Below are 24,960 nucleotides of genomic sequence, written 5' to 3'. Positions count from 1 at the left end.
ACTTTTGCTTTTAAACAGTTCTGAGGGCTGGGGGTTTTAGATGAGTGGCACCACACCTGCCCTGAAGTACAAGTTCAATTCCCTGTACCAGAGAGAGGGGGAAGAAAACCCCCAAACAAACAAGTTCTGATATGCACAAATATCACCTATCATAATTTAAATAGTAAGTTCTCCCAAACCAGGGATTCAGTCTTTGATTACTGTAGTTAATTAACCTTTTTTTTGGGGGGGTACCAGGGATCAAACTCAGGACCTTGCTCTTTCAAGGCAGGCAGCGGACCCACTGAGACAAATCCTCAGGCCCATGTAATTACCTTTGAGCAACTGCATTTACTACTCAAATGTGTGGCTTCCCCATAATAACATAAATTAAGATAGTTCCACTATGACCAGTAACTAGTCACATCTTTTGTCTTACTTTCCTTGTTGCTGAGACAAAATACTCAACATTCAAAGTTAGAGGAGGAGAGGTTTACTTAAGCTTAGTTTGTAGAGGTTTCAGAGAATAGTCAGCTGGCTGCTAGGCATGACAAAGGGTTATCACAAAGAAAAAATAGTCCACAGAATGGCAAGAAAAAGGCACAAGGCAGCAAGCCTCTCTTTCCCATTTATACCATCCAGGCTACCAGCCTTTTGGATGATGCCACCCACACCCAGGGTGGGCTTTACCCTTATCTACACCAAGAACTATGTTAAATAATATGTGGACTTAATTTAATATCACACACCTTTAATCCCAGTATCACATACCCTACCTAGATCCAGTTAGCTCCAAAAGGCCCCACCTATAAGGCCTAAAGACACAAGCTCTAACACCTTTCAAAGCCTGTCACTGACTGGTCACTGATTTGTTTACTCAATGCATGTTCATACAGTGTGTAGCCATGTTGTTTTCCAGTGATAAACCTATTTGATTTTTTAAATAAAGGAACTTGAAATCAAAAGTAGCATATATAAACATGCAGCAACAATCAAACAACTGGGAAGCAGGTTTTATTATTTGATAAAAACTGTAAAGATCACAAGAAAATAGTAAAATTTCCAAATGAGAATACTAAGATCACTTTGTACTTTCAGCTGTCTTGGCCGTTTTTATAGTACTTCAAAGCATGACTGGCATGGCGGCACACTCCTGTGATCCCAGCACTAGGGAGGCTGAGAAAGAGGGATAGCCATGAGTTCAAAGGCCAGCCTGGGCTACAAATTTGAGGTCAAGGCCACCCTGAAATATACTGTGAGAGACTGCATTAAAAAAAAACAAAAACAAAAAACCAAAACATTTATTAGATGTGACAAATACACAATACAAATGCAAGACATGATTATCAGGAGAACCTGGCTATGTGGTGGAACTATACTAGTATCTTCACCCTGTTTCCATAAATTTAAAACAATTGTAACAAAATTTTTATTTTAATAAATGGGGTTTTGTTTTTCTTTTGTTTTGTTGGTGGGGATTAAACTCAGAGCCTATTTATGTGACCCTACCACTGAGGAACTCCAGCTCCAAGATACTGCTTTTTAAAATTCTTCATTGTTATATGTTCACTTTCAAACTTGGTACCTGGCTATTTTTTACTTGAGAGACAGCAGTATACTAAACTTTCTAAAATAAGATAAATATGGCTGCCCAGGAATTAATCTGAACCTAAGAATTTTTTATACAATGTAAAGTTATTTTTTTAAAATAAATGACAAAGTTTTAGCTGTGAAATACATTGAGTGGACAGAGTGAACAGGTGCAAGATTGTACGTTTTTGTAGAGCTTTCACCATCCTTAGCAAGCAGAATCAGACAAACAATAGGACACAACTGTTAAATTTTCTATAAATGAAAACTGCAACAAGTATTCTAAATAATAAACATACAGATTGTTTAACTGATTTTAATAACATGACATAAAGCCCCCAGAATTGATATAAACATTAAGCAAAATAACATAGATGAATACTGTCTTTTTTTAAAAAAAAGGCAGGGGATTTAGTTCAGTGTGTAATTGCCTGCCTCACAAGTGTAAAGTCCTGAGTTCGATCTCCGGTACCAAAAATAAATAGATAAATAAGTAAATAAATATAAAATAAATAAGCAATACATATGAAAATAGGAAAGGTTCCACTGCAAATACTTTTAAAAAAAGAACATTTTCCTTTCCATGTCATTTGAAGAGAAATTATCATTTTCAACAATATTCAAGTTTATTAAACAAATTTAAAAAGGTATTACAAAATATTTAACTTTCATCAGCTTCAAAGTTTATGTTGCTGCCGAATTTTGCATATAACTGAACTTTCAAGTCTGCTAACACCAGCTGAATTGATTCTACACTGGATTCTAAGGCATCAATTTCTTCTTGCAAATTTTTCTTTGCTTCTCCTAACATTTCTTGTGTTTCTTCTTGAGAATGGCACCAATTTGGTATCATTAAGCTCTCATCATCTGTGAGCATGATATCACAATCATCTTCTAAATTCTGGAGTTATTTCTTTTTCATTATTTCTTCTTTTAGCTCTGTGATTCTACTCCTATTCAGCGCAGATTTGTTCATCTTTTGTTGATCTTCGAAAGTAACAATGCCATCCTCAAAGCCAGTAACGGCCAATTTGCCCATTAGCTTCCAGCATTGCCAAAACCAGGCTCCTCAGGAAGAGGGGGCCTGAGCCCCTGAGGTGTCCCTGCCCAGTGCCTAGCCCCGAAGGAAGCCCACAAAGACACTGGGACTCCAGGCCGCATGGTGGAGCTACCCTTAGGGCCTGAAGCCTTGGGGTGCTCCATGCCTGGCCGCACCCACCACCCCAGCGCTCCAGACCCTTGTGGCCCAACCCAGCGCTGACCATGCCCCTGAAATGTTTTTTAAAAATTAAAAAAAATGTGTGTGTGTGTGTGTGTGTGTGTGTGTGTGTGTGTGTGTGTGTGAGAGAGAGAGAGAGAGAGAGAGAGAGAGAGAGAGACAGAGACAGAAAGACAGAGACAGAAAGACAGACACAGACAGACAGGGTCTTCTCATTTATGTAGTTCACATTGGCCTTGAACTCACAGTGATCCTTCTGCCTCAGCCACTCCAGGATCATGCCTGGCTGGAACTGAATTTTAAAAAACACCCTTGTGCCGGGGATTTCACTCAGTGGTTTGGTGGCCTGCCCTGCAAATGCAAGGACCCCAGTTCAATCCCTGGTACCAAAAATAAATAAATAAATAAAAATAAAAAAAACACACTTGTAATAGTACATAAGATCCTAATGAGATAACTGACATTGTGAAATGGGAAGAAAAGGGCTAAAGGTGTAGGGAAGGTGGGATGCGCAGGGGAAAGGGTAATAAGGGAAAAGAAAAAAATGTGAGAAAATGAAAAGATGGAAATAAAATGTTTGTAAATGGGGAGGGGAGGAGGGAGTGAAGGGAGGGCAGGAATAAGGGGAAACAATGAGAACCAAGACCCGTTCTGTAAAGGTACAAGATCCCAATGATGAATGTAACTGTAATATATACCTAAAATGTACCAATAAACTCAATTTAAAAAAAACTAACTTTAACATCATTATTCTTAAACTTCTTCAATCATTTAACTTTCAGGTTAACACGGTTGCAAGCTAGTATTATCTGCTCTGCTCTATCTTCCACTGAAAAAGTCATAAATCAACCTTATAAACAGTTCTGGGAAATTAGAATACTGACAAAACAATCTGTGTAACTTTCACAATGAAAATATATTTGCTGTTCATGATTCTCAAGACTTCAAAGGCTTACAGGTTAATTTCTATTGGCACCCCGTGTAGCCAAATGTTGAAAAAAGAAAAAATATATCTCTGGGGTTAGAAAAGGTGACTTAAATGTCATCTTTTGTTATTTTAAATATGCAGATCAAGATATTTTAGCCAGGTGTGGTGGCTCATGCCTGTAATCCCAGCATTCTCCAGATGCTGAGGCAGGAGGATTGCCACAGTTTGAGGCCAGCCTGGGCAACACAGTGACTTCAAGGTCAGCCTAAACTACATAGTGAGACTGTTAAAATTTTTACCCACTGAAACTAATTTTCTAGCATTTGTACCTATTTTGGTGTTTTGCGTTATTGTAACAAAAGTTTTTCCAGGACAAAAACAAAACTCTCTGTGACATGTGTGGCTAGATTAAAGCACAGATAGGTACAGAAATGCAAGGCCATAAGGACAGTAAGAGATGTCTACAATATCTGCTAGGTGGGGTTGTTTTAAAAAGGGGAGGATCAAGGAATGAGTGGAGGAGGGTAGGGTGGGAAGAGAAGGGAAAGGGATGAAAAAAGGAATTAAGATGTGTCATGTACAAGTACCAACTTCCAACAAGGAATGTTAACATTATGTACCACATGCATACACTAACAAACTTAAAAAAAAAACAAAGTGCCAAAGCAGCCTGACTTGTTTCCAACTTCCCTTTCCATTGTAGTCATTTGTACAACCTTCTTTCCAAAGCCATTCAGGAGGCTTGTAGCCCTGAAATAAGGGACCAAAGCACACACACTTTGTGGAATTACAAAGAATCAAAACTCCCTATGGGAGAAGATTGTTTTTCACGTACTGCTTCTGGCAAACTACAGAACATTCAAAATATCCAGCAATAAATTCCCCAGAAATGTTGTTTGGCTTACACCATCTCTGCAGTTTCTCACCCAGACATTTTGAATTGCCAATATTTCAAAATTGATATTACATGCAAAAATATAGATTTCTAGATCTTAAAAATCAGAAGATTTACCAATACTTGGGTCAGCATTCCTAAATGGCGGTAATAAACAGGCAGTAATTGGTGAGTGAGAATGGGAGCTCTCTGATTTCGAACTGTCCTGTTCCTACCCAAGTCATTATGTTACATGCCTGGGGTATGTAATGTAAGCATTTAATGTTAAATGTAAGCACTTAATGTTAAAACTGTTGACAGAGGCAAAGAGCTACACAGCAAACAGTTTGTAATCCAGGAGTATCAAACTGCTTTATGCCATCAATAAATATTAAATATTTGACCAATGAATAGGTTCTTCCAACAGCCCTGTGGCTTAAAATCTGGCCGTAGATTGTGTATTTTTCAAGAACCCAGTGGCCAGGACTCAGATTTCAGAGATTTAGTTAATTGAGTTAATAAACAAAATTGTTAAAAACAAACAAAAAAACCAAAGGCTTCAGTCTTGCTCTATCCCAACCCAAGAATCCTAAGTGTTGTGAGTAGTTAAGCTTTGAGAGAAACCATGAATTTAGCTATGAACAACAATAAAAAGACAGACAGTAGCCTTAAGATTAGGCTTGCTTCTCTGAAAATCCTTTAACTCTGAATTATCCTCCTTTAAATTACCTATATTTTTGTTTTATTATCTATTGAAATCTTATCTACTTAAAATACAGCAACACATTATCAAAAAATTAGCTTTGATTGTTTTCTTGAGTTTTCATTCATATATATGCATATTTATTTTGGGGAGTGGGTACTGGGGATCGAACTCAGGACCTTGCTCTTTCGAGGTAGGCAGCGGTCTCACTGAGCTAAATCCCTGGCCTGAGTTTTCCAATACTGATGAAATACAGTGTCTGAGTGAAGATGTAAAGTATGCTTAGAGAAAGAAAGCCAAATGAAATGAAAGACATACGTAAGCAAAACAAAATACACAATTATTTTCTAAATATGAAGGTAAGGGGGGACCTAACATTTGGAAAAATGGTAGGAAACTATTCTTTCCAACATGACATCCTATTCTAAAAATAGAAACCAGCATCAAAATATATAGTGAATATTTATTTTTTTTAAATAGCCTTTGAAATTAGTCCAGAAACTATCTTAATCAGTAAGTCAGAAAAGGAGGCTTGAAATTATAAATAGCACACTAAAAGAATATTACATCAATTAAACTGCCATGCTGTGTCAGTCAAAGCCTGTTTTAAAAACAGTGACTATGGTACAATACCCTTGAATTTCAAGTTACACTTTCTTGCAGGGAACAGCCCACAAAAAGAAAACGTTGTCTTGTAGCAATGTATTTTACTCCCTTTTACTGTTGCAAAGCATTCTATTTTCCTTTAAGATTATTAGCTTTTTCTCCTAAGAAACTTCTCAAATACTGTACATCAAACCTTTATTGAATCTCAAGTGGCACAGATTGAGCAGAGTGCTCTTATTTCTTTTGCAAGAACAAAAATCCCTATTTGTAACTTTTGAGAAATATATTTTCTTTTCAGAAACATTCATTGTATACATAGTAACTGCAACTGGTTTAAGAAACAATTTGCTCCCATGCAGAATACATTATTTGCTCTTAAACACTGGCTGAGACAAGAGGATCACTGTGACTCCCAGGCGAGTCTGAACTACATGGTGAGACCCTGTCTCAAAAAACAAACAAAAAACAAAATACTAACTGAATGAATATTTCACTGGGAATATCACCATCAGGCTATCAGTTTTATCTTCAATAATATTTCTACCTAAATTTGTCACAAATAGTGAAGCTAAAGCTGTAGAACCAGGAGGTAGGGAACCCCTCAAAAAGATTCTGGTGTCCGGCCGTTTCACTGATTTTTTAAAAAAATACTTATTTAATACAATATACAGATTCATTACTTCTGTAGTACAGTAGTATGATGACTTCTGAATAAATTTAACAAATTTGTTACAGAAGCAATGATTAATTTACTTTTATTAGTTCTTCCTTGAACTTCTAGAAACATATTTTCATCACCCAAACACATACTATATCTTCAAAGAAAAAGCTACAATTAGGTTACATAAAAGTTAGAAGTATAAGTCAGAAATCTAGTAACTACTGAACTGAGAAAAAATCCTGAGGATGAAGATAGTGTTAATAAATGAAAATATGTGGCAAACTTTATTAAAGAAAAGAATCCTTCCTAATGGTATAATTGACAATGTGAAATAGGAAGAAAAGGACTAAAGGTGTAGGGGAAGTGGGAAGGATAGGGGTAAACAAACAAGGGAAAAGAAAAAAGTATGAGAAAATGGAAATAAAGTATTTGTAAATAGAGAAGGTAGGAGGAGGGGGTAAAAATGAGAACCAAGACCTGTCATGTAAAGGTGCAAGATCCCAATGATGAATGTAACTGTACTGTATACCTAAAATGTACCAATAAACTCAATGAGAAGAAAAGGATAAAGAATCTTAGTCTTAAAATTAGCAAAGTTAGAGATTTTAAATATCCAGAAGAAAGCACAAATATAAAAACGATAAACATAATCATATTTAGAGGTCTACAAAAACTGTTTAACAAGATAACACTAATAAATTAGTCATGACAGCTCTTCTGTGTCACTCTGCCTCAACAGCTCTACATATTTCTACAACTGTGGGTGTACTTCTCTTTTATCCCAACCTTCTACTTGGGTAAAATTTTTAAAGATAATTCACAGGACTGTCATTTACCAATTTACTCAAAAGGAAACAAACAGTGGCCAGGCGTGGTGGTGCATGCATGTAACCCCAGCACTCGGGAGGCTGAGGCAGGAGGATCACTGTGAGTTCAAGACCAGCTGGGGCTACACAGTGAGTTCCAGGTCAGGCTCAACTACATAGTGAGACCCTTTCTCAAAAAAACAAAAACAAACAAACAACAACAACAACAAAAGGAAACCACCAGCATTTGAGAGGTGCAGACGAAAACACTTGAGATTCCACCTTATCCCAGAAAGAATGGCTGCAATCAAGAAATCAACCAATAATAAATGTTGATGGTATTTTGGGGAGAAAGGAACCCTTCCCCATTACTGGGAGTGCAGACTGCGGAAATCAATATGGACAGCTGGGGATTTAGCTCAGTGGTACCACCACCTGCCCTGAAAGCGCAAGGACCTGTGTTCAATCCCCACTACCAAAAAAAACAAAAAACAAATATGGAGATAACTCAAAAAACTAGGATTAGAAGTCCCATTTGACCCAACTATTCCTTTACTGGGTATCTTCCCAAAAGAATTAAAAGAATCACGCCATAATAATATATGCACACCCATGTTTATAGCGGCACAGTTTGTAATAGCTACAGATTGAAAACAGCCCAACTGCCCATTAACTGTAGACTGAATAAAGAAGATGTGTGTGTGTGTATGTGTGTGTTTTTAAATAAAATGAAGTAGTACTCAGCCATCAAGAATGAGAAATTAGAGACATTTATAGCTAATAGGATGCACATTGAGGCCATATTCTTAAGTAAAATAAAAAAGACAGATATGTAAATACCAAATAGTTTCTCCTGTATGAGAAACTGCAGGAGTAAATAAGGATTAAAATGAATAATGGATAATGTCAAATAGGAAGAAAAGGTCCAAAGGGATAGAGGAAGTTGTAGGGGGAGGGGAAAGGAAAAAAATATGAGATAAGAAATAAATGGAAACAAAGCCTTTGCAAATAGGGAGGGGTGGAGGGGTTGAAGGGAGGGCAGGGGAATGGGGAAAAGTAAGAACCAAGATACATCATGTAAAGGTACAAGTTCTCAATGACAAATGTATTGTATACCTAAAACGTACCAATAAACAATGTTGAGAGAGAGAGAGAGAGAGAGGAGTTAATGACTTTTAAGAATTCCTGCATAGTTATAATCCCACTAACTGAATAAATGCATTTACCATCGTGGTATGTATTCTTTTTAATAGCAAACCTTGTTTCCATGAACTAGCAGGTAAATATGCCTTGTATACTGGATGGGGCTAGGGGGATGAAAGCATTGATGGTCTACAGTTTTCACCCACACAGACCATACATAATTTAGCTCATTTTAGTCCCTTGTTTCTATCTCATACAATAATAAAGAAACAAGAACCTACAGAAACACATAATAATTGAAAAGGGAAAGGTTTCAAATAAAGAACAATTAACTGAAACAGGGAAGTAACTATAAATATGTGGAGAACTCTTAAAAAATACTCTAGAGTTGAATGAGTGTCCAAGGAAGGAACAAACTCCAAATGCCCCACCTCCCACCCCAAGCTAGGACTCCAACTTTGGTGAAGTTATAGTTGCAGCCCACTGGATGGCACCCTGTTGAAGAGTCTGTGCCTAAGAAGCTAGTAGTTGGGTATGCAAAACAAGCTGCGATATTAAAAATCTGATTACTAGCAATGCTTAAATAGGAAGAGGCATAAGTAAAAGCCCTCCTGAGTATTAGAAGACATACAAGGGAAACTAGGACATTCTCAACTGGCTCTCCAGCAGGGAGGTAAAATGTCTGGTGCACGTATATTACATGAGGAAAGCTGTGGCGAGGAGGACATAAACTGTGGCTGAGGCTGTGAACTCACCTATAGTCTGTCCACTCAGGCCACACATCTGGGGCAGAGGATCAATGGACATCCCTATGGCCAAGCATGAACAGTCACTTAGGAGGAACAGGAAAAAACAGCAACAGAAGGCTGTCTTTGTGCACTGTCATTCTAACACCCTCTACCAACAAATTCTATTAGAGAAAAGAAAAATCTCCAACACTGCAATCAAGTAATGAAAAACTCATTTGGAGTTTGGAAAGAATACAGTAACTGGCACACACACCATTAAGGGACCTTCAAAGAGAACAAAACAGAGAGCAATAAACTAGAAATAGACTTCACATTAAATCTGATTAAAAAATACTAAATGGGCCTCTTTTCCTCCAATATACAGTGGAAAAGGAGCATATAGAGAGCTGTCTGATAAATGTCTCAGAAACTAGCTACACGTGGCACTATAAACAAGTGGTTTCCAAACAGAAAATGTACAAATAGAGAGTGTGGAACTATTAAATTTATCTAAATCATAAAACTTTATAATAAAGAGGCTTTTAAACTATATGCTTAATTAGTACATATATGCATATATATGTATATGTATATATTTAGAGTCAGGCAGAAACAATTATGATTAGACACACTCATTAAGGTTTCATACTCAAATATTTGCTGGCAGTGCATTCCATAAAAAAATGAAAGAACAGGGTCTGGGGATTTTGCTCAGCTACACCGTGTCTGCCTTCCAAGTGCAAGGTCCTGAGTTTGATCCCCAGTACCAAAAAGAAAAAAAAAGAAAAGACAAAACTGAAAAACCGTTGTTATACATGACCCTCATTTCCCCCATGGATGTGAAGTAGTCCTTTGTAACATGAGACCAAAATCAAACATATCACAAGCATAGAACTGGTTTATTCCCCCTTGGTTGAAGATGTGGGTAATTTTTTTTTCCACTGAGTTTGTTGGTACATTTTAGGTATAGAGTACAGTTACATTCATTGTTGGGATCTTGTACCTTTACACAATAGATCTTGGTTCTCATTTTTTTCCCCTTTCACCTGCCCTCCCTTCACCCCCTCCACTCTTTCCTATTTACAAAAGAAATTTGTTTCTATTTTTTCATTTTCTCATATTTTTTCTTTTCCCTTATTTCCTTTCCCCTAGCCTTCCCACTTCCCCTACACCTTTTGCCCTTTTCTTCCTATTTCACATTATCAATTATACAATTTGAATCTTGTTTACACTTTTAGTTTATCACACCAGAGAAACTATTCGGTGTTTACACATGTATGTCCTGTTTATTTCACGTAAGAGTAGGGCCTCAATATGCATCCATTTTCCTATAAATGACTATAGTTTTTCATTCTTCATGGCTGAGTAGTATTCCATTTTATAGAAAAACCACATCTTTATCCAGTCTCCAACTGATGGGCAATTGGGCTGTTTCCAAATTTTAGCTATTACAAACTGTGCTGTTATAAACATGGGTGTGTATGTATATATTGTATATTGCTGTGGTATGATTCTTGTAATTTTTTTTAATCCAAGGAAACAATAGATCTTACAGAAATTGAAAAAAAAATTATTCAACAAATTATTTTAGGCCTTAAAATATGTATTGTTTATCTTAAAAGATCCAGGTAGTACTCAAATCAAAATTAAAAATGCCCATTACTATTAAACAAAGACTCCTTGTTAACACATTCTTATATAAGGGTATTAATCAAACCCCAGAAATAATATAATAAAAGTCTTACATTCACTGTTCTACTTTACTAAAGTTTAGTTTCACTTTTAAAGTTGTCTTAGCTTCCTAAAATGAAATTTCAACACCTACACATTCCCCCTAATAAGAAAAAAAAAGTCTGTCTTACTTAGTTTAGGTTTTACTTTTGTTTTTAAAACTTAAATTCTACAATAAAATAAATAAAATTAAAAAGGGTAGGGGTGGGGGTACATGCCCATCTGAAATCCCAGATCTGGAGTGGCCAAGGCAGGAGGATCACTGTGAGTTGGAGGCCATCCAGGGCTACACAGTGGGTCCAAGACCAGCCTGAGCTACAGAGTAAGACCTCTCAAGAACAAAATAAGTAAACCTTAAATCCTAGGTAGTTGAGTTGGGCAAGTTATTTTACTTCTCTTTGACTCATCAGTCTAATATGTAACTAGAGATAGTAACTACCTGTTTCAGAGAGCTGCTGAGGATTAACTCATGTATCTCATTCATGCACACTTGTGCAGGCAGAGACACCTCACACACACAGACTTAACAATTCCTGGCACATAGCCAGCATTAAATTTAGGCCATTAAAATACTACCTATCATATATTCACATTTGCTTTATATGAACTACAGACATTTGATCAAACTAAATCCTTACCCTGGATAGATACCCAATATTAGAAATGAAATGAAACAAAGATGAGAAGAAATATAATTTAATAAGTAATGGCACAAAATCCATCCTTCTCCGAGCAATTAAAACTACTTATTCAAAAAGAGACAACCATTTGACAAGATTTGGTTACTTATAATTCAATAATGAGGTTATGTTCCCTGTTTTTAAGGAGCTCTGTTTGGGGAGGGGCACAATTATAACACAAAGAAACTAAACCAAAAACATAAACAGCACAATAAAAACAAAAGAATGTGTCATTAAATCCATTTAGTAGTACAGAAGACTCAAAACAAATGTAGAATTTGGGCCGGGGATTTAGTTCAGTGGAGCTACTGCTTGCCTTGAGAGTGCAAGGTCCTGAGTTTGATCCCTGGTAACCCCCCAAAAAAGTAGAATTTGAAATGCCTAATACTTTTATCAGATTTAAAGAGATGTGGTGAAATGAGACTGATAAAGGAAATGCTAAAGAAAAAACAAAAGCACCAAGGTAAGTGAGCCTGTGTAAACCACAGGAAAAACATGAAAGGAAGCATGACTGGTGAACCAGGCTACCATGAACCACTTTTTTTTTTTTTTCCTTTTCTTTAAAGAGATGAAATCTCATTTGGTTCAAGCCACAATTCTTGCGCTCACGAGGCCCTTTTGCTTCAACATGCCAAGCAGCTGGGACAATAGTCATGCCACCACTGCGTTCAGCTATGAACCACTTTGTGACATGTCATCGGTCATCTACAGATTTTTCCTCTTCCTCTGACTTCTTTTCTCCACACCTGAAACTTATCCTATCCTGAAGGTATTATTGCTAAATAAATATTGGAAAAATACTATATTTGTTGTTTTCATTTCTTTACCTTCCACTGCAGTTTGAAGACCACCCCTCATGACACTAAAGAAAATAGTTCTTTTAAAGACTGCTTGCTTGGTAAATTTGTGGTAGACGTCATAGCATCCTAGAAGCCTCTGCACTACCTGCCTACCCTCACCCCTTTAATGTGGGATTGTACATCAAGGTATCAGGTGAGGCTGGAGAGAAAAGAGATTAATGTTCTTTTCTGAATTTTGGATCAAGTTCTCTCTAACTCTAATAATAACTAACATTTACTCTGTATGTCTAAGCATAATATGTCAGGTTCTCAGTAAATACTGTCGCTTAATCACAAGGGCTTTCAGGCAGATATTACTATCAATTTCAGGCTATGTACAACACAGCCCAAAAGAAAAATACTCCCCCCCAAAAAAACTCAAAATGACAAAAACAAACCTGAAGTCCTACTGAAAGTGACAGACTTGGAATGCAGATGATAGTTCAAATCTATACTTTTTTATTACCAAATAATCAGATCTTCTCATCCCTAGTCTCTCAAGTTCCAGGTTTAAAAATTTTGCACAGCCTGGGATATAGAAAACAGTAGAACATGTGCTCAGCATGCACAAGTCCCTGGGTTCAATCACCAGCAAAAACACACACTTTCTCTCTGTCTCAAAAACAAACAAACCCAACTTTAAAAATTTGAGGCAGGGGGTACAAAGGAAAGGTTTCAATTGCAAAGCTAACACATCCTGGCATATCTACAAATACCAATGGAATCCTGTCCTGTAATGGAAAATCATCTTTATAAATTACAAACTGTTATCCCACCTTCTCTAAAAAGTAGAATTCAAACAAGCTGATACACCAATACTTTAATGTTATTTTTCAAAACTTAGTAACAGATGACTTGAAAATAATGAAATTATCTCTCAGTTATGCTAGGTTATTATATGTAAGACATCCTAAGCATTTCTGAAGTAGTCTAAGTGTAAATGAAAATGTTACTTCATATTATAATAATCATTTTAAAAACAACTATTCCTTTGATCAATTCTTTGAAAAGAAAAAGAAAGGTATGTAGCTAGGCAAGACTCTGTTTTGAGAAAGAAGAAATACAGTTACATTTCCAGTTCAAAGATAAAAGCTGTAAGAATCACAATAAATAGTGATGTAAAAACTTAAATCCACTGACCTTAGTGTCTCCAGACTCTAGCCTATCTGAAGGGCTGTCAAGCTAAGTATCCAATGGGCTCTCCATATCCAAGGGTTGCACATCCATGGATTGAGCCAACCAAAGATCAAAAATATTTGGCATATATGCTGAACATGCAGTTTTGCTTCTCATTTTCCCCTAAACATTACAGTATAACATACCATTTACATTATACTGTGTATAACAAATAATCTTATAATTATTTTAAATACATACATAGGACAATATGCACAGATTATATGCAAATGCTATCCCATTTTATATAAAGTACTTAGATATCTGAGGATTTTGGTATCTGCAACAGATCCTGGAACAGATCTATAAAAGATAATTTCTGAGGGGGAAGAAAAAGATAACACCGTACCACAAATACTTTCATTCATTATAGGTAAGTCCTCAGGTGTGGTCTATGCCTCAGTGGAAAAGCATTCATATAGGATATATGAGGCCCTAAATGCAATCCCCAGCAACACCAAAAATACAGGCAGGTAAGTATGTAGGTAAGCAGGTAATTATGTTTTGCACATACACAGATAAAGAGATAAATATGTTTTACACATATATAGATAGGTAGCTAAATAGATACAAATCCCCAGAAAGGTATTCTGGTATTCAAAATAATCTCTCATTAGTCATTATTTACTTCAAGTCTTCTTTTCAGAACTATTTTATTTGGAAAATATGGGATCATGTTGAATTTTAAGGTACAAGTAAATTAAAGAAAATGATTAATGAAATATTTATATCTTCCTTGTACCAGACACTGCTAGGTGCTTTCACAATTGTGAACTATTTCATACTGGTTCCATATTGGAAAAAAATCACCTTTATAAATTACAAAATGTTATCCTATCTTCTCTAAAATGTAGAATTCAAACAAGCTGATACACCAATAATTAACTGTTATTTTCCAATAATTTAATGTTATTTTCATCTCCTTACCCCAGCTTAATTTGTTTTTCCTGACAATTAAAGCAGGACTTAGGACATTTAAATCACTCTCTCAGATTCTAAAGAAGCTCAAATGTGAACTAAAATCCATATGGCTTTCTACTGTCTAACACTGCATATTATCTAAACAAATCATGACAGTGATAAAGTGAACAGATACACTTGTGTGTAACAAATACACCAGTTTGGATGAAGTATATTTAAATTTAGGTTTCACCCTATTTGCCAGTATTTCCCAAATTAGGTTATGAGCATACTATGTTGGGTTTCTTACACTCACTGTAAGAAATTTAAAACTGTATTTTAATATTGATGTTTCTCTTAAAGTGTAGGAATGTTCTGGGTCAACTAGACTAAAAGGCCAATTTAAATTGAGAGGCAGCTCGGCTTTATGATGATACTAAAGTGAAGCCCAAAGATCCCCTAAACCAGTGTTTTTCAAACTGTGTATGATAAAGGAATAGTTGTAAAAAGTAAAAATAGAATGCATCATCACACACAGTATTGTTTTGTGATAATTGTTTCACTGTGACAAGTGAAGTAAAAATAGTTACATCTTACTTTGAGCTTAGATTTAAGCTTTAACAGATCTCTGACATGCTCTAGAGTTCCAGCAAACTCTGAAATCTGACACTGTTTAAAAAGTACTGGAGTGCAGGGAATTTGGCTCAGGAGTTCAACCACCTGCCTTGCAAGTGCAAGGGCCAGAGTTAGATTCTGGGTACCCCCCCAAAAAAAGTACTGGACTGCCACTGAGGTATTAAGAAAGACAAAAAGTGGGCTGGGGATTTAGCTCAGCGGTTCTGCTGCCTGCCTTGCAAGTGCAAGGACCTGAGTTCGATTCCTGGTACAAAAAAAAAAAAAAAAGAAAGAAAGCCAAAAGGAAGACTTTAGAGAATTTCACAAACTTAAAGGAAAGTTAAAAGCAAGATCATCAGTTAGAGTTTGGGACACGACAGAACATTAGGCTATATACAAGGTAGAAACAACACAAATCTCCAAAGTCAGACCACAGTAATTAAAAAAAGAATTCATTTCCCAAAATTTTCAAAGTCACAGTGATGAATTAGGACACCTTTCTTTATTCATAGAAATTGAAATTAGAAAGCAGGAATGTGAATGCCTTCTGCCTACATAAGAGAAAAGGGGCAATTTGATATGCTTTTACAAAAAAGATTATCAAGAGCAAAGTTTTTAGCTTGTAAAGTGGCTGGAGTTGTAGTGGGAAATAGAGAAAAATTAGATATGTACTAGATTGTTACAGTAATGTTCCCTATAGAACCACACCTCCTTGTACCCACATCATGGTGTAATCCCCTTCAAACAAGGAAGCTAAGTTTGATCATATAACTTACTAATACAACAGAACATTAGCAAACATGACAGAAGAGTGACTTGCAGGGTAAAGCACCACTGCTTTCTTTCTGCTGCCATGTAAAAGAAAGTCGTTACCTTATTAAAAGATAAGCGCAGGAGTGAAAAGATGAACCAGTCTGAGACCCCAAATCTAACCCTCCTGACAACCACCGAACACAAGAGCAAGACTATCTGGGACCTTTCATCCCTAGACAATGCACCAGGGGTGCTTCTGGGAAACAATGCTTAGTTAAAAGATGCATGGTATATGTAACACACACATAAACGAAAACAAACTTTCCATTATATAAATGTAAGAGGATGTTCCTATATTAACCAACTAATTTCATAAACAGAATTTACCTGTAAAAATTAGGAAAAGTGCCGGGCGTGGTGGTGCATGCCTGTAATCCCAGCACTTGGGAGGCTGAGGCAGGAGGATCGCTGTGAGTTCGAGACCAGCCTGGGCTACATAGTGAGTTCCAGGGCAGTCTCAACTACATAGTGAAGCCCTGTCTCAAACTGCCCCCCCAAAAAAGGGAAAGTGAGGTGCTCTGATCTTTAAGAGAATTTCAAGAAAAGTAAAAACAGCAGCAGTTTTATAGTTCAGAAACTATGTTTTAAAAAAATCTTGTTCTGCAGATTATAAATAAATGCTATGAGGCTGGGTATCTCAGCAGTAAAGGGCTTACCTAGCATGTTTGAGATTCTGGATTCAATCTCTGAGACCATTAAATACATAAAGTTATTAAAGGCAACTACAAAATATATTGTCTCATCCCTCATTTAAATTTAAGGTCAAAAAGTATGAAAAAGTAGGGAAATAATGCAATGTAAAGGTTTCTCTTTGCAAAAACTGGCGTAAGCATAGTTTGGAGAGTGGAATTTAGTATCTCTAGCGTGCAATCATTATGAACATTTAAAAATCATTTCCTATGAGTATTATCTAAACTTTTAGGGTTTAAATGACATAACACTCCCTCAATACCTAAAGTAATTATCACTAATTAACAAGCAAGCCATCTTTTCTGATTTGATGTGTCCTACAAAATAATTTAAATAGCCTCTAATAGTCAAAAGAGGGAAAAAAGGTAGTTTCTTTTTTTTTCCCCCCTCACTGAGTTTATTGGTACATTTTAGGTATACAGTACAGTTACATTCATTATTGGAATCTTGTACCTTTACATGACAGGTCCTGGTTCTCATTTTTTCCCCTTGTAAAAGCTAGCTTCTTAAGAGCTAGGGATGTAGTTCAGTGATAGAGCATTTGCCTAGTATGTGTAAGACCTTGGGTTCAAACTCTATTACAGAAGGAAGGGAGGAAGGGAGGGCGGGATTTTCAGTTTCAAGGGCTCTTACTATAAAGCTAAGCAAATCATGCAAATAGAAAGAATCAACTTGTGTCACACTGGTGAAACAAATACAAGAAATGCTTCAAATATACAGTTCAAATACTCCTCTCTCCTAAGTCTGACTTTTAGTTCTTACACTAATAAGGCACTAACAATGTTAAATAAAAGGTAATGGGGTCTACCTCAAATCTTACCTCCTCAGTAAAGCTGTTCCTCATAACCTGGCCTGAAGAGCTTACTATCTATTTTGAACTCTTTACTGAAGTTACTATACATAAAATTAGCTTAGTATTCTCCTAAACAGCCACCAATAATTAACTAATTAGATATAGCCACAGGCCACAATTATGTAGTTACAAGACAGAAATTCAGTTACACAAGCAGCTATACAACGATCTCAGACACATTTTGAGGAACAACAACAACACAAAATCAACATGGGCTGGAGAGGAGCTTGATGGTCGTAAACCACTTGCCTAGCACTTGTGGGGCTCTGGGTTCAATCCCTGCACCATAAAAATAAACAGAAAACAGCAAGATGCACTGTGGAGTAGGTTCTCTTTTTTTTCCCCAAAAGCAAATTACTTCCGGAAAAATACACAAAAAAACTAATAGGGGATTATTTTTATGGAAAGAGACTGGAGGTCTACTGTGGGACAAAGGTTAAGTTTTCTTCGTTTGCCCTTTGTTCATGTCTACTTTTTTTTAATCGTTTCAATGCAGTTACGAGTTGCTTAATGACAGGAGTACGTTCTGAGAAATGCATCACTAGGTGACTGTCATTCTGTGAAAACTACAGAGTGTGCTTACACAAATCTAAGTATAACTTACTACATTCCTAGGCTGTATGATATATATCATCATACAAACAGTCTATTGTTATGACATATGGTTGTATTACATTGTAAATAAAAGGCAGCGAATTAGCTAGGTTAGGCATGGGAATGCATGCCTGTAACCCCAGCACTGGGAGACTGAAGCTTAGAGAATTGAAACTTCAGGCCCAGCCTAGGCAATTTAATGAGACCCTGTCTCAAAAAATGAATGAATACGGGCATGGTGGCACACGTCTGTAATTCCAGCACTTGGAGGGCTGAGGCAGGAGGATCGCTGTGAGTTCACGACCAGCCCGGGCTACAAAGTGAGTTCCAGGTCAGTCAGTCTCGATTACATAGTGAGACCTTGCCTCAAAAAAATTAAATAAATAAATAAAATTTTAAAAAAGAATAAATAAATGAAAAGAAATTGAAGATGTACCTCAGTATGAAGGCCCTAGGGTCAGTGACGGCAAATCTTTTAGAGCTTTCAATGATGATAAACAGCTGGCTGCAGCATGCACACTATAGGCTTGCCATCACTCCCCTAGGTTAATCCCCAGTATAAAAAGACAAAAAAGGTAGCGAATTAAAAATAAAGCAAAACTTGTTAACAATACACTGTCTTTTGAATCTCAACTGTCATCATGAAGTGATATTGAAATCTTATTTTATTTTCACCCCATTGGAATCTCCTGAATCTTATATTCCCCAAAACATTCTAGGTTCTTGCATATACAGCACACACTTTGTTAAAAGTATGGAATTTCAATTGTGTCTTTACACTAAAATCAGGACAATAAAGTACACTGAATTTGGTGCTCTCTTTGCTAAATCTGATATTCTCTTTAACAGGATAAAATTAAGTTGTTTTGCTGTTTTTTTGAGGTACTGGGGATTGAACCCAGGGCCTTGCACCTGCTAAGCAGCAGCTCTACCACTAAGCTGCACTTCCAGCCCACAAATTATTTTACTAATTTAAGTAATTGCTCGTAATTCTGCTAGAATATTCCTTGACATCTCATGATCAGTATTAATTATACTGAAATGTGGTTTAAATTATTTACCTGAATTTGTTTCAAATTGACTGTATTTCATCCAATTAAGCATCTGAAGATAGAGTATAACAACTAAAAAATCATTTTCTGATATAGTTTTTCTTTTTGTTCAATAGTTTTTATCAAAAGGACGCTGAAGTTAATTAGGCAGGACAAATTTCCATGAGCAAGACTCTCCTGATCAATAAATTCTATATATATGCTTAAATGTTTACAGACACTGAATGTGAGTATTATATTCCCAGTTACTGCAATGACCAAAAAACTGATTCTACATATTTCCAAACGCGCTGAAAGAGGGAACTAGATACCTGGTTAAGAAGAACTAAGAAATTATAAATATATAAGAAGTTATACATATTTTTATCACACACAAACACTTCCACAATTACAATTTAACCCTTTAACACAGGTTTCAGGCTAGGTATGTAGCTCATTGGTACCACTTGCCTAGCAAGTTTGATACCCTGATTTTGATCCCCCAGGACTACAAAACAGATAAGACAAACAAGGTTGGCCACCCTGAAGATAAATAACCAGTAACAATCACAATGAACCAGTCATCTGGCCCAGTATGTAATGCTGTCAGTAAACATCACACCCTAACAAATCACTCTTCATCTACTACAATAGCTTAATTTTTTTTAACAAATGATTATTTTTAAATCCTTTAAAAATTCCTGTTGGAATATTTCTAAATTCCCAAATGTAACCTTCTATTACACTGTACTCATCTCACAGATAAAAAATACAAATCACATTTTATTCTAATTTTTTATCTTCTTCCAGTAAGCTCCTTGAAGCCAGGGACTTTGATTATAGTTGTCTGGCCCATATATAATAGGTATACAGTGAATACAGTAATGACTTTGAAACAAAGAAATTATTTCTAGATATTCTGTTTCCATTCTGTCAACTTATATAAAATTATTAAAAGATACCTACACTACTCATATTAAAGATAACTTTTAAGGCTCAAGAAACACAGTCTCATAGTCCCCTACTATAGTTACTCTTCACTTCTCCACTGCCCACTTAAGCATTATGTAAATGTTAATTTAAATAAGCAAAGTGGGGCTTGTTTCCAGGAAGCAACCCAATCAGAAAAAAAGGAAAATATTTAATGTCTTTCATTTCTATTCTACTTCTCAAACTCAAGAACTGTTACTACCTTACATCCTTAAAAAAGAGAAAAATTTACAAAGATCATAGGCAACTTCAATTTATGTGTTTCATTGTATTCTGCAACCCATCCTTTGTGGAGTTAAACATTCATAATGTGAACTAATTCATTCCTAATCCACTCATTGGTGGGCAAATGATTTTCCAGAAAGGTGTCAAGAACACACACTGGGGAAAATACAGTCTTTTTCATAAATCACACAAGAAAAACTAGACAATCATGTTAAGAAAAATGAAATTGGACCCATCTCTCACTATAGTCAGAACAACACAAAATGAATTAAAGACAAATATAAAACTTGAAACTATTAGAAGAAAACATAAAGGAAATGGTAAATAGCATTAAACTGGGCAAAGACTTTTTGGATATTACTCTAAAAAGCATGAGAGAAACTGCAAAATTAGACAAACAGGATTATATCAAACTAAAAGCTCCTGCATAGCAAAGTCCACAGTAAAATGACAATCCAATGAATGGGAGAAAATATTTAGTAACTATGTATCTGACAAGGATTTAACATCTAGAATGTATAAATGACTGATTAAAAATAGGCAAAAGACTAATGAATTTTCTCAGAGGACATACAAATGGCCAATAGGTATATGAAAAATGCTCAATTTTACTAGTTATCGAGAAAACACAAATCAAAACCACACCAAAAAAAAGGAACTGATGGAACAGCTCAATGCTAGGGCCTGTGCTTAACACTCACAAGATCCTGGTTCAACCCTTAATACCAAAAAGGAAAGAAACACACAAAGATATCACCTCATCTCAATTAATGGGTGTTATCAAAAAGACAAAAAATAGGACTACCATATGATCCAGCAATTCCACTACTGAGTCTATACCCAATTACTATGAAGCCATATCTGCATTTTGGATTTAGTGCAGCACGATTTGCATCAATCTAAGTATCTATCAATCAGGGTATACATAAACTACAGAATACTGTCTGGCCATAAAAAGGATGAAATTCTGTCATTTGCAACAACATAGCCAAAACTGGAAGAAATTATGTACAGTGAAGTAAGCCAGGTGCAAAGACAGATACTACATGATCCACTCATACTTAAGAAACTTTGGTTAGCAGAGACGTGGATTAGAGGGAGAAATGAGATGAAAGGATGTTAGTCAATGGTACACAGTTACAATTAGAAGGAATAAGATGTTTGAGCACACAGTAGATGTCACTGTTAATAACTATGTCAAAGAGCTAGAAGAAGGGATTTCAAATGGTCTCACCACAGAGAAATGGTAATTCTTCTTTTGATGTGATGGATACACTATTTACCTTAACTTTAACATTGCTTGATACTGTATACAATCTGATGTAGTAGCACATTGTATCCCACAAGTATGTGATTATTTTGTGTCAATTTTTGAAACTAAAGAAAAAAACTAATTTAAAAAATGCAACAGGGGGTCAGGAATTTTGCTCAGTGGTGTCTCCGCCTGCCTCCCAATCACAAGGTCCTGAGTTCAATCACCAGTACCAAAAACAAACAAACAAACAAACAAATGCAACAGGGAGAACTGCAACACTGATAGACTACTGACTCCGAAAGCCATTCATTGCAACAAGTGTATTTGTTTTCGCCTTCTTGAAGTATGCAAATATTCCGGTTTTAAAGAGAAAATGTAGAGAAAGTTAAACAATCTCAAGATTGAAAATCAAGGCATAATTTCTACCTCTTAGTATTTCCAACACTACAGTTAGGTTATCCAAATAAATTTTGCAATTGTTAGCCATTGCTTTGCTTAGCTTCATATCAAAATGCAAAGTAACAGTTAAGGTACAATTATAAAGAAATTTTTCAAGTTATCAACTACTTGACAAGATCACTAGAATGTGATCCTTTTTAAAGATATATAATATTTTCTAGAGAGACTCAAACATCAAACACACCCTAATAAAATAGCAATCACTCTTAAATGAATTCAAATTATTTTGGGATTAAAGTGCATGAAATATTTTACACTTTTTGAAATCCATTCAGCATTTATTACTGTTTGATATTTTTGTAAGCAAGTCAATAAAAACAATATATATGTGGTAAGACTGATCACGTAATAAAATACATAAAATTACATTTTTTAAAATGCCATTTAATTCACTTACAATGATTATGTCACACACTTTCCAAAAAAGTCCAGCTTATTGAGAACTCATTTTACCGCAATTATTAATCCTGCTTATCTAGTCTAATCTTAATACACTAGTTCTACATCGAAGATTTCCCATTATAACTATTTGACTGAATTTTAAAAATATTTCAAATAATCTTCTTATCTAAAAACCAATTAAGAAAAGTAGGTATTCCAGCATAGAGAAACTGACAAATTTCAACAATTCTTTAAGGCTACAATTCAAAGGAAGGAAAGCATCTCTAGTTTTAAAGACCTGTTACCTTAAGCAGGTAACTTTCTGACTGCATATACTCTAGTCAAGTCACCACTTAAAATAATGAACCACTATCAAATAATTTGTGACAATCAAGTGCACACAGCAATGGAATCCTTTTTGAATGGGATCAAGTAAGTACCCTACTCTCCAATCTTAAGAAAATATTTCAGAATATGAAGGCTAAACATAAGTGAAAATTGTAATCTACTCTGAAATGATTCACCATTGTTGGACATTAAGTTCGGTATTTCCAAACCAAATCCTCCGAAATGGTACACTCAGATGTTAACTTTAAATGTGACCTATATAGTGCCTTTTTCCTTTTCAATCTGAAATCTTCACTAGAGCCAGAAGTCTCACCCTGGAAATTCAAATTTAACTGGCAATCTAGTCCAAATGCAGACACAAACTCTGATTTTTGTCATGGGCAAAACAACATTTTAACCAAACCTGGTTAGAACGTAGTTACTGGTAAACAGTGTCCTTGGGCAAGAAAAGGAAAGAAAAGTCTTCAGATGACAAAAGCACAGATCTACAGGAACCTCTGTCCTCTCTCTTCACCAAGAGGCCAAATAGGGAAGACTCCAAGAAATGCGGGGTGAGGTGGAGGTGAAAAGGCAAGAAATTGCACTTCGGAAGAATGCAAATAAGAAACAGACTCTAGAAAAGTCGTTCACACAACAGACCGTGGGACTGATGTACAGACAGCCTTTCTCCACCAAGGAGAGCAACCTTTATGATGGAAGCAGTGCACCAAACAAGCAAAGGAAGAAGCAGACAAGGTTTGCCTCCACCCCTTCTCGAACGCCTCGCCCAGCTAGAAGAGGTCGGCAGCGACTGGCCCACTGTACATCAACAAAGACCCCTTCAGTCGCTAGGCGAAACTCGAACAACAAAGGCCCAGAGACAGCGAGGACGGGGCCGGGGGCGGGACAGATGAAAGCAAGCAAAAGCAAAGGACTCAAACCAGTGGGGGCGGAGGCCCGTCGGAGTGGGAAGCACAGGAGCAGAGCAAGGCAATCCGTTGTGCACAATACGAACCTGAAGAGAACCTGGCCTCCATTCACCTCGCACCCTCTCCTATCCTAGCTGTGTACACCTCGGCCGCAGGGGACCATGCAGTCCCGACTTCGGGGAGGGGAAGAAGAGGGGGAATTTTCCGCCCAGACCACAACTCCCTTCCCCCAGCGGGAGCTGCAGACAACCACCACCACTACAGCGACGCACACACAAAGGCGCCTTCCTCATACTCCCCGCTCCCGTCCGGGCGGCGGCGCAGACGATGCCAAGGCAGCGACCACCGCCGCTCAGCAGCCAGGCGCTCACTCGTCCTAGTCCCCCCGGAGCTGAGGAAAGGGGGAGGGGACCGCTGAGCGCCCTCACCTGGCACAGCTGCTGACAGTACTCGGTGGCCGCTTCCACGGCCGACACCTGGCTCTCGCGCAGCTGTCGCTCCAGCTCCTGGAGCCGCTCGCCCAGGCGCTGCAGCTCCGCGACGCAACCGCCTCCGCCGCGATTCAACCTCTCCTGCTCGGCCTCCTCGTCCGCCATCTTCACACCCCGCTCCGTCGCGTACGCACCTGGGTCACGTGATAACACAATGCCACGTTCGGCGGGGTCACGTGCCAGAAAGGAGAAGGGCGGGGCTGAGGCGGCGCGGAAAACCGCGGTTCACTTACCCCGGAGCGGGAAGTGGTCCGCGGCGGCCGAAAGGGGCGGGCCAGAGTAGGCCTTCTCTCGGTCACGTGGGCGCTGCGACGGGGAAAAGCCTGGGGAGGGGCTGCCCTCACTGGCGACTCGGTTCAGGCGAGGTTTCTCCCAGTCCCCGGAGTCTTCTATGGTCACAAGCCCCAAACTCCCACGAGGGCGGCACGGGGAGAGAGCTCTCGGTGTCCTGGAGCAATTCTTGCATTGACGGCTGGCCAGTAGGCAGGCCAGAGGCAAGGGAAGAGGTAAAAACCCACCCATGGACTACAAGTGTGAGAACTGAGGCCCGTCTGAACTGTCAAAATTGTCTCTGACTTCTCTCACCCGGCTGGAGAGGAGGAATCCAGTAAGTGAGGCACCAGATCTCGTCTTACTTGACTCTCCTCTCTTCAGTACCAAGAACGCCTCTCCCTTGGAAACACATTCTCTACGGGGGTGGAGGCAACAAAGAAAAATAGCAATTGGGTCAGAGCAAATGAGGTT

At 37.4% G+C, this 24,960-nt stretch overlaps 1 protein-coding gene across 1 annotated transcript in view; it reads right to left on the bottom strand.

Annotated features, from left to right (window-relative positions):
* The window catches only part of Znf292 (zinc finger protein 292), an 84,620-nt gene extending 59,870 nt beyond the window's left edge, over positions 1-24,750 (bottom strand). Inside the window, exons 1-2 of the mRNA XM_010633279.2 lie at positions 24,450-24,750; positions 24,154-24,350 (exon numbers count right to left, since the gene is read on the bottom strand). Coding sequence (XP_010631581.1) covers positions 24,154-24,350; positions 24,450-24,738 — 486 coding nt within the window. The 5' untranslated portion in view covers positions 24,739-24,750. The remainder of the gene's footprint in view (positions 1-24,153; positions 24,351-24,449) is intronic.
* Positions 24,751-24,960: the final 210 nt, after the last annotated feature.

The sequence above is a fragment of the Fukomys damarensis genome, unplaced genomic scaffold (genome assembly GCF_012274545.1).
Source record: "Fukomys damarensis isolate Sample0158 unplaced genomic scaffold, DMR_v1.0_HiC HiC_scaffold_14, whole genome shotgun sequence".
Classification (NCBI taxonomy): Eukaryota; Metazoa; Chordata; class Mammalia; order Rodentia; family Bathyergidae; genus Fukomys; species Fukomys damarensis.
Note: the sequence above shows the minus strand (reverse complement) of the source record. Positions and strands in the feature narration are given on the sequence as shown.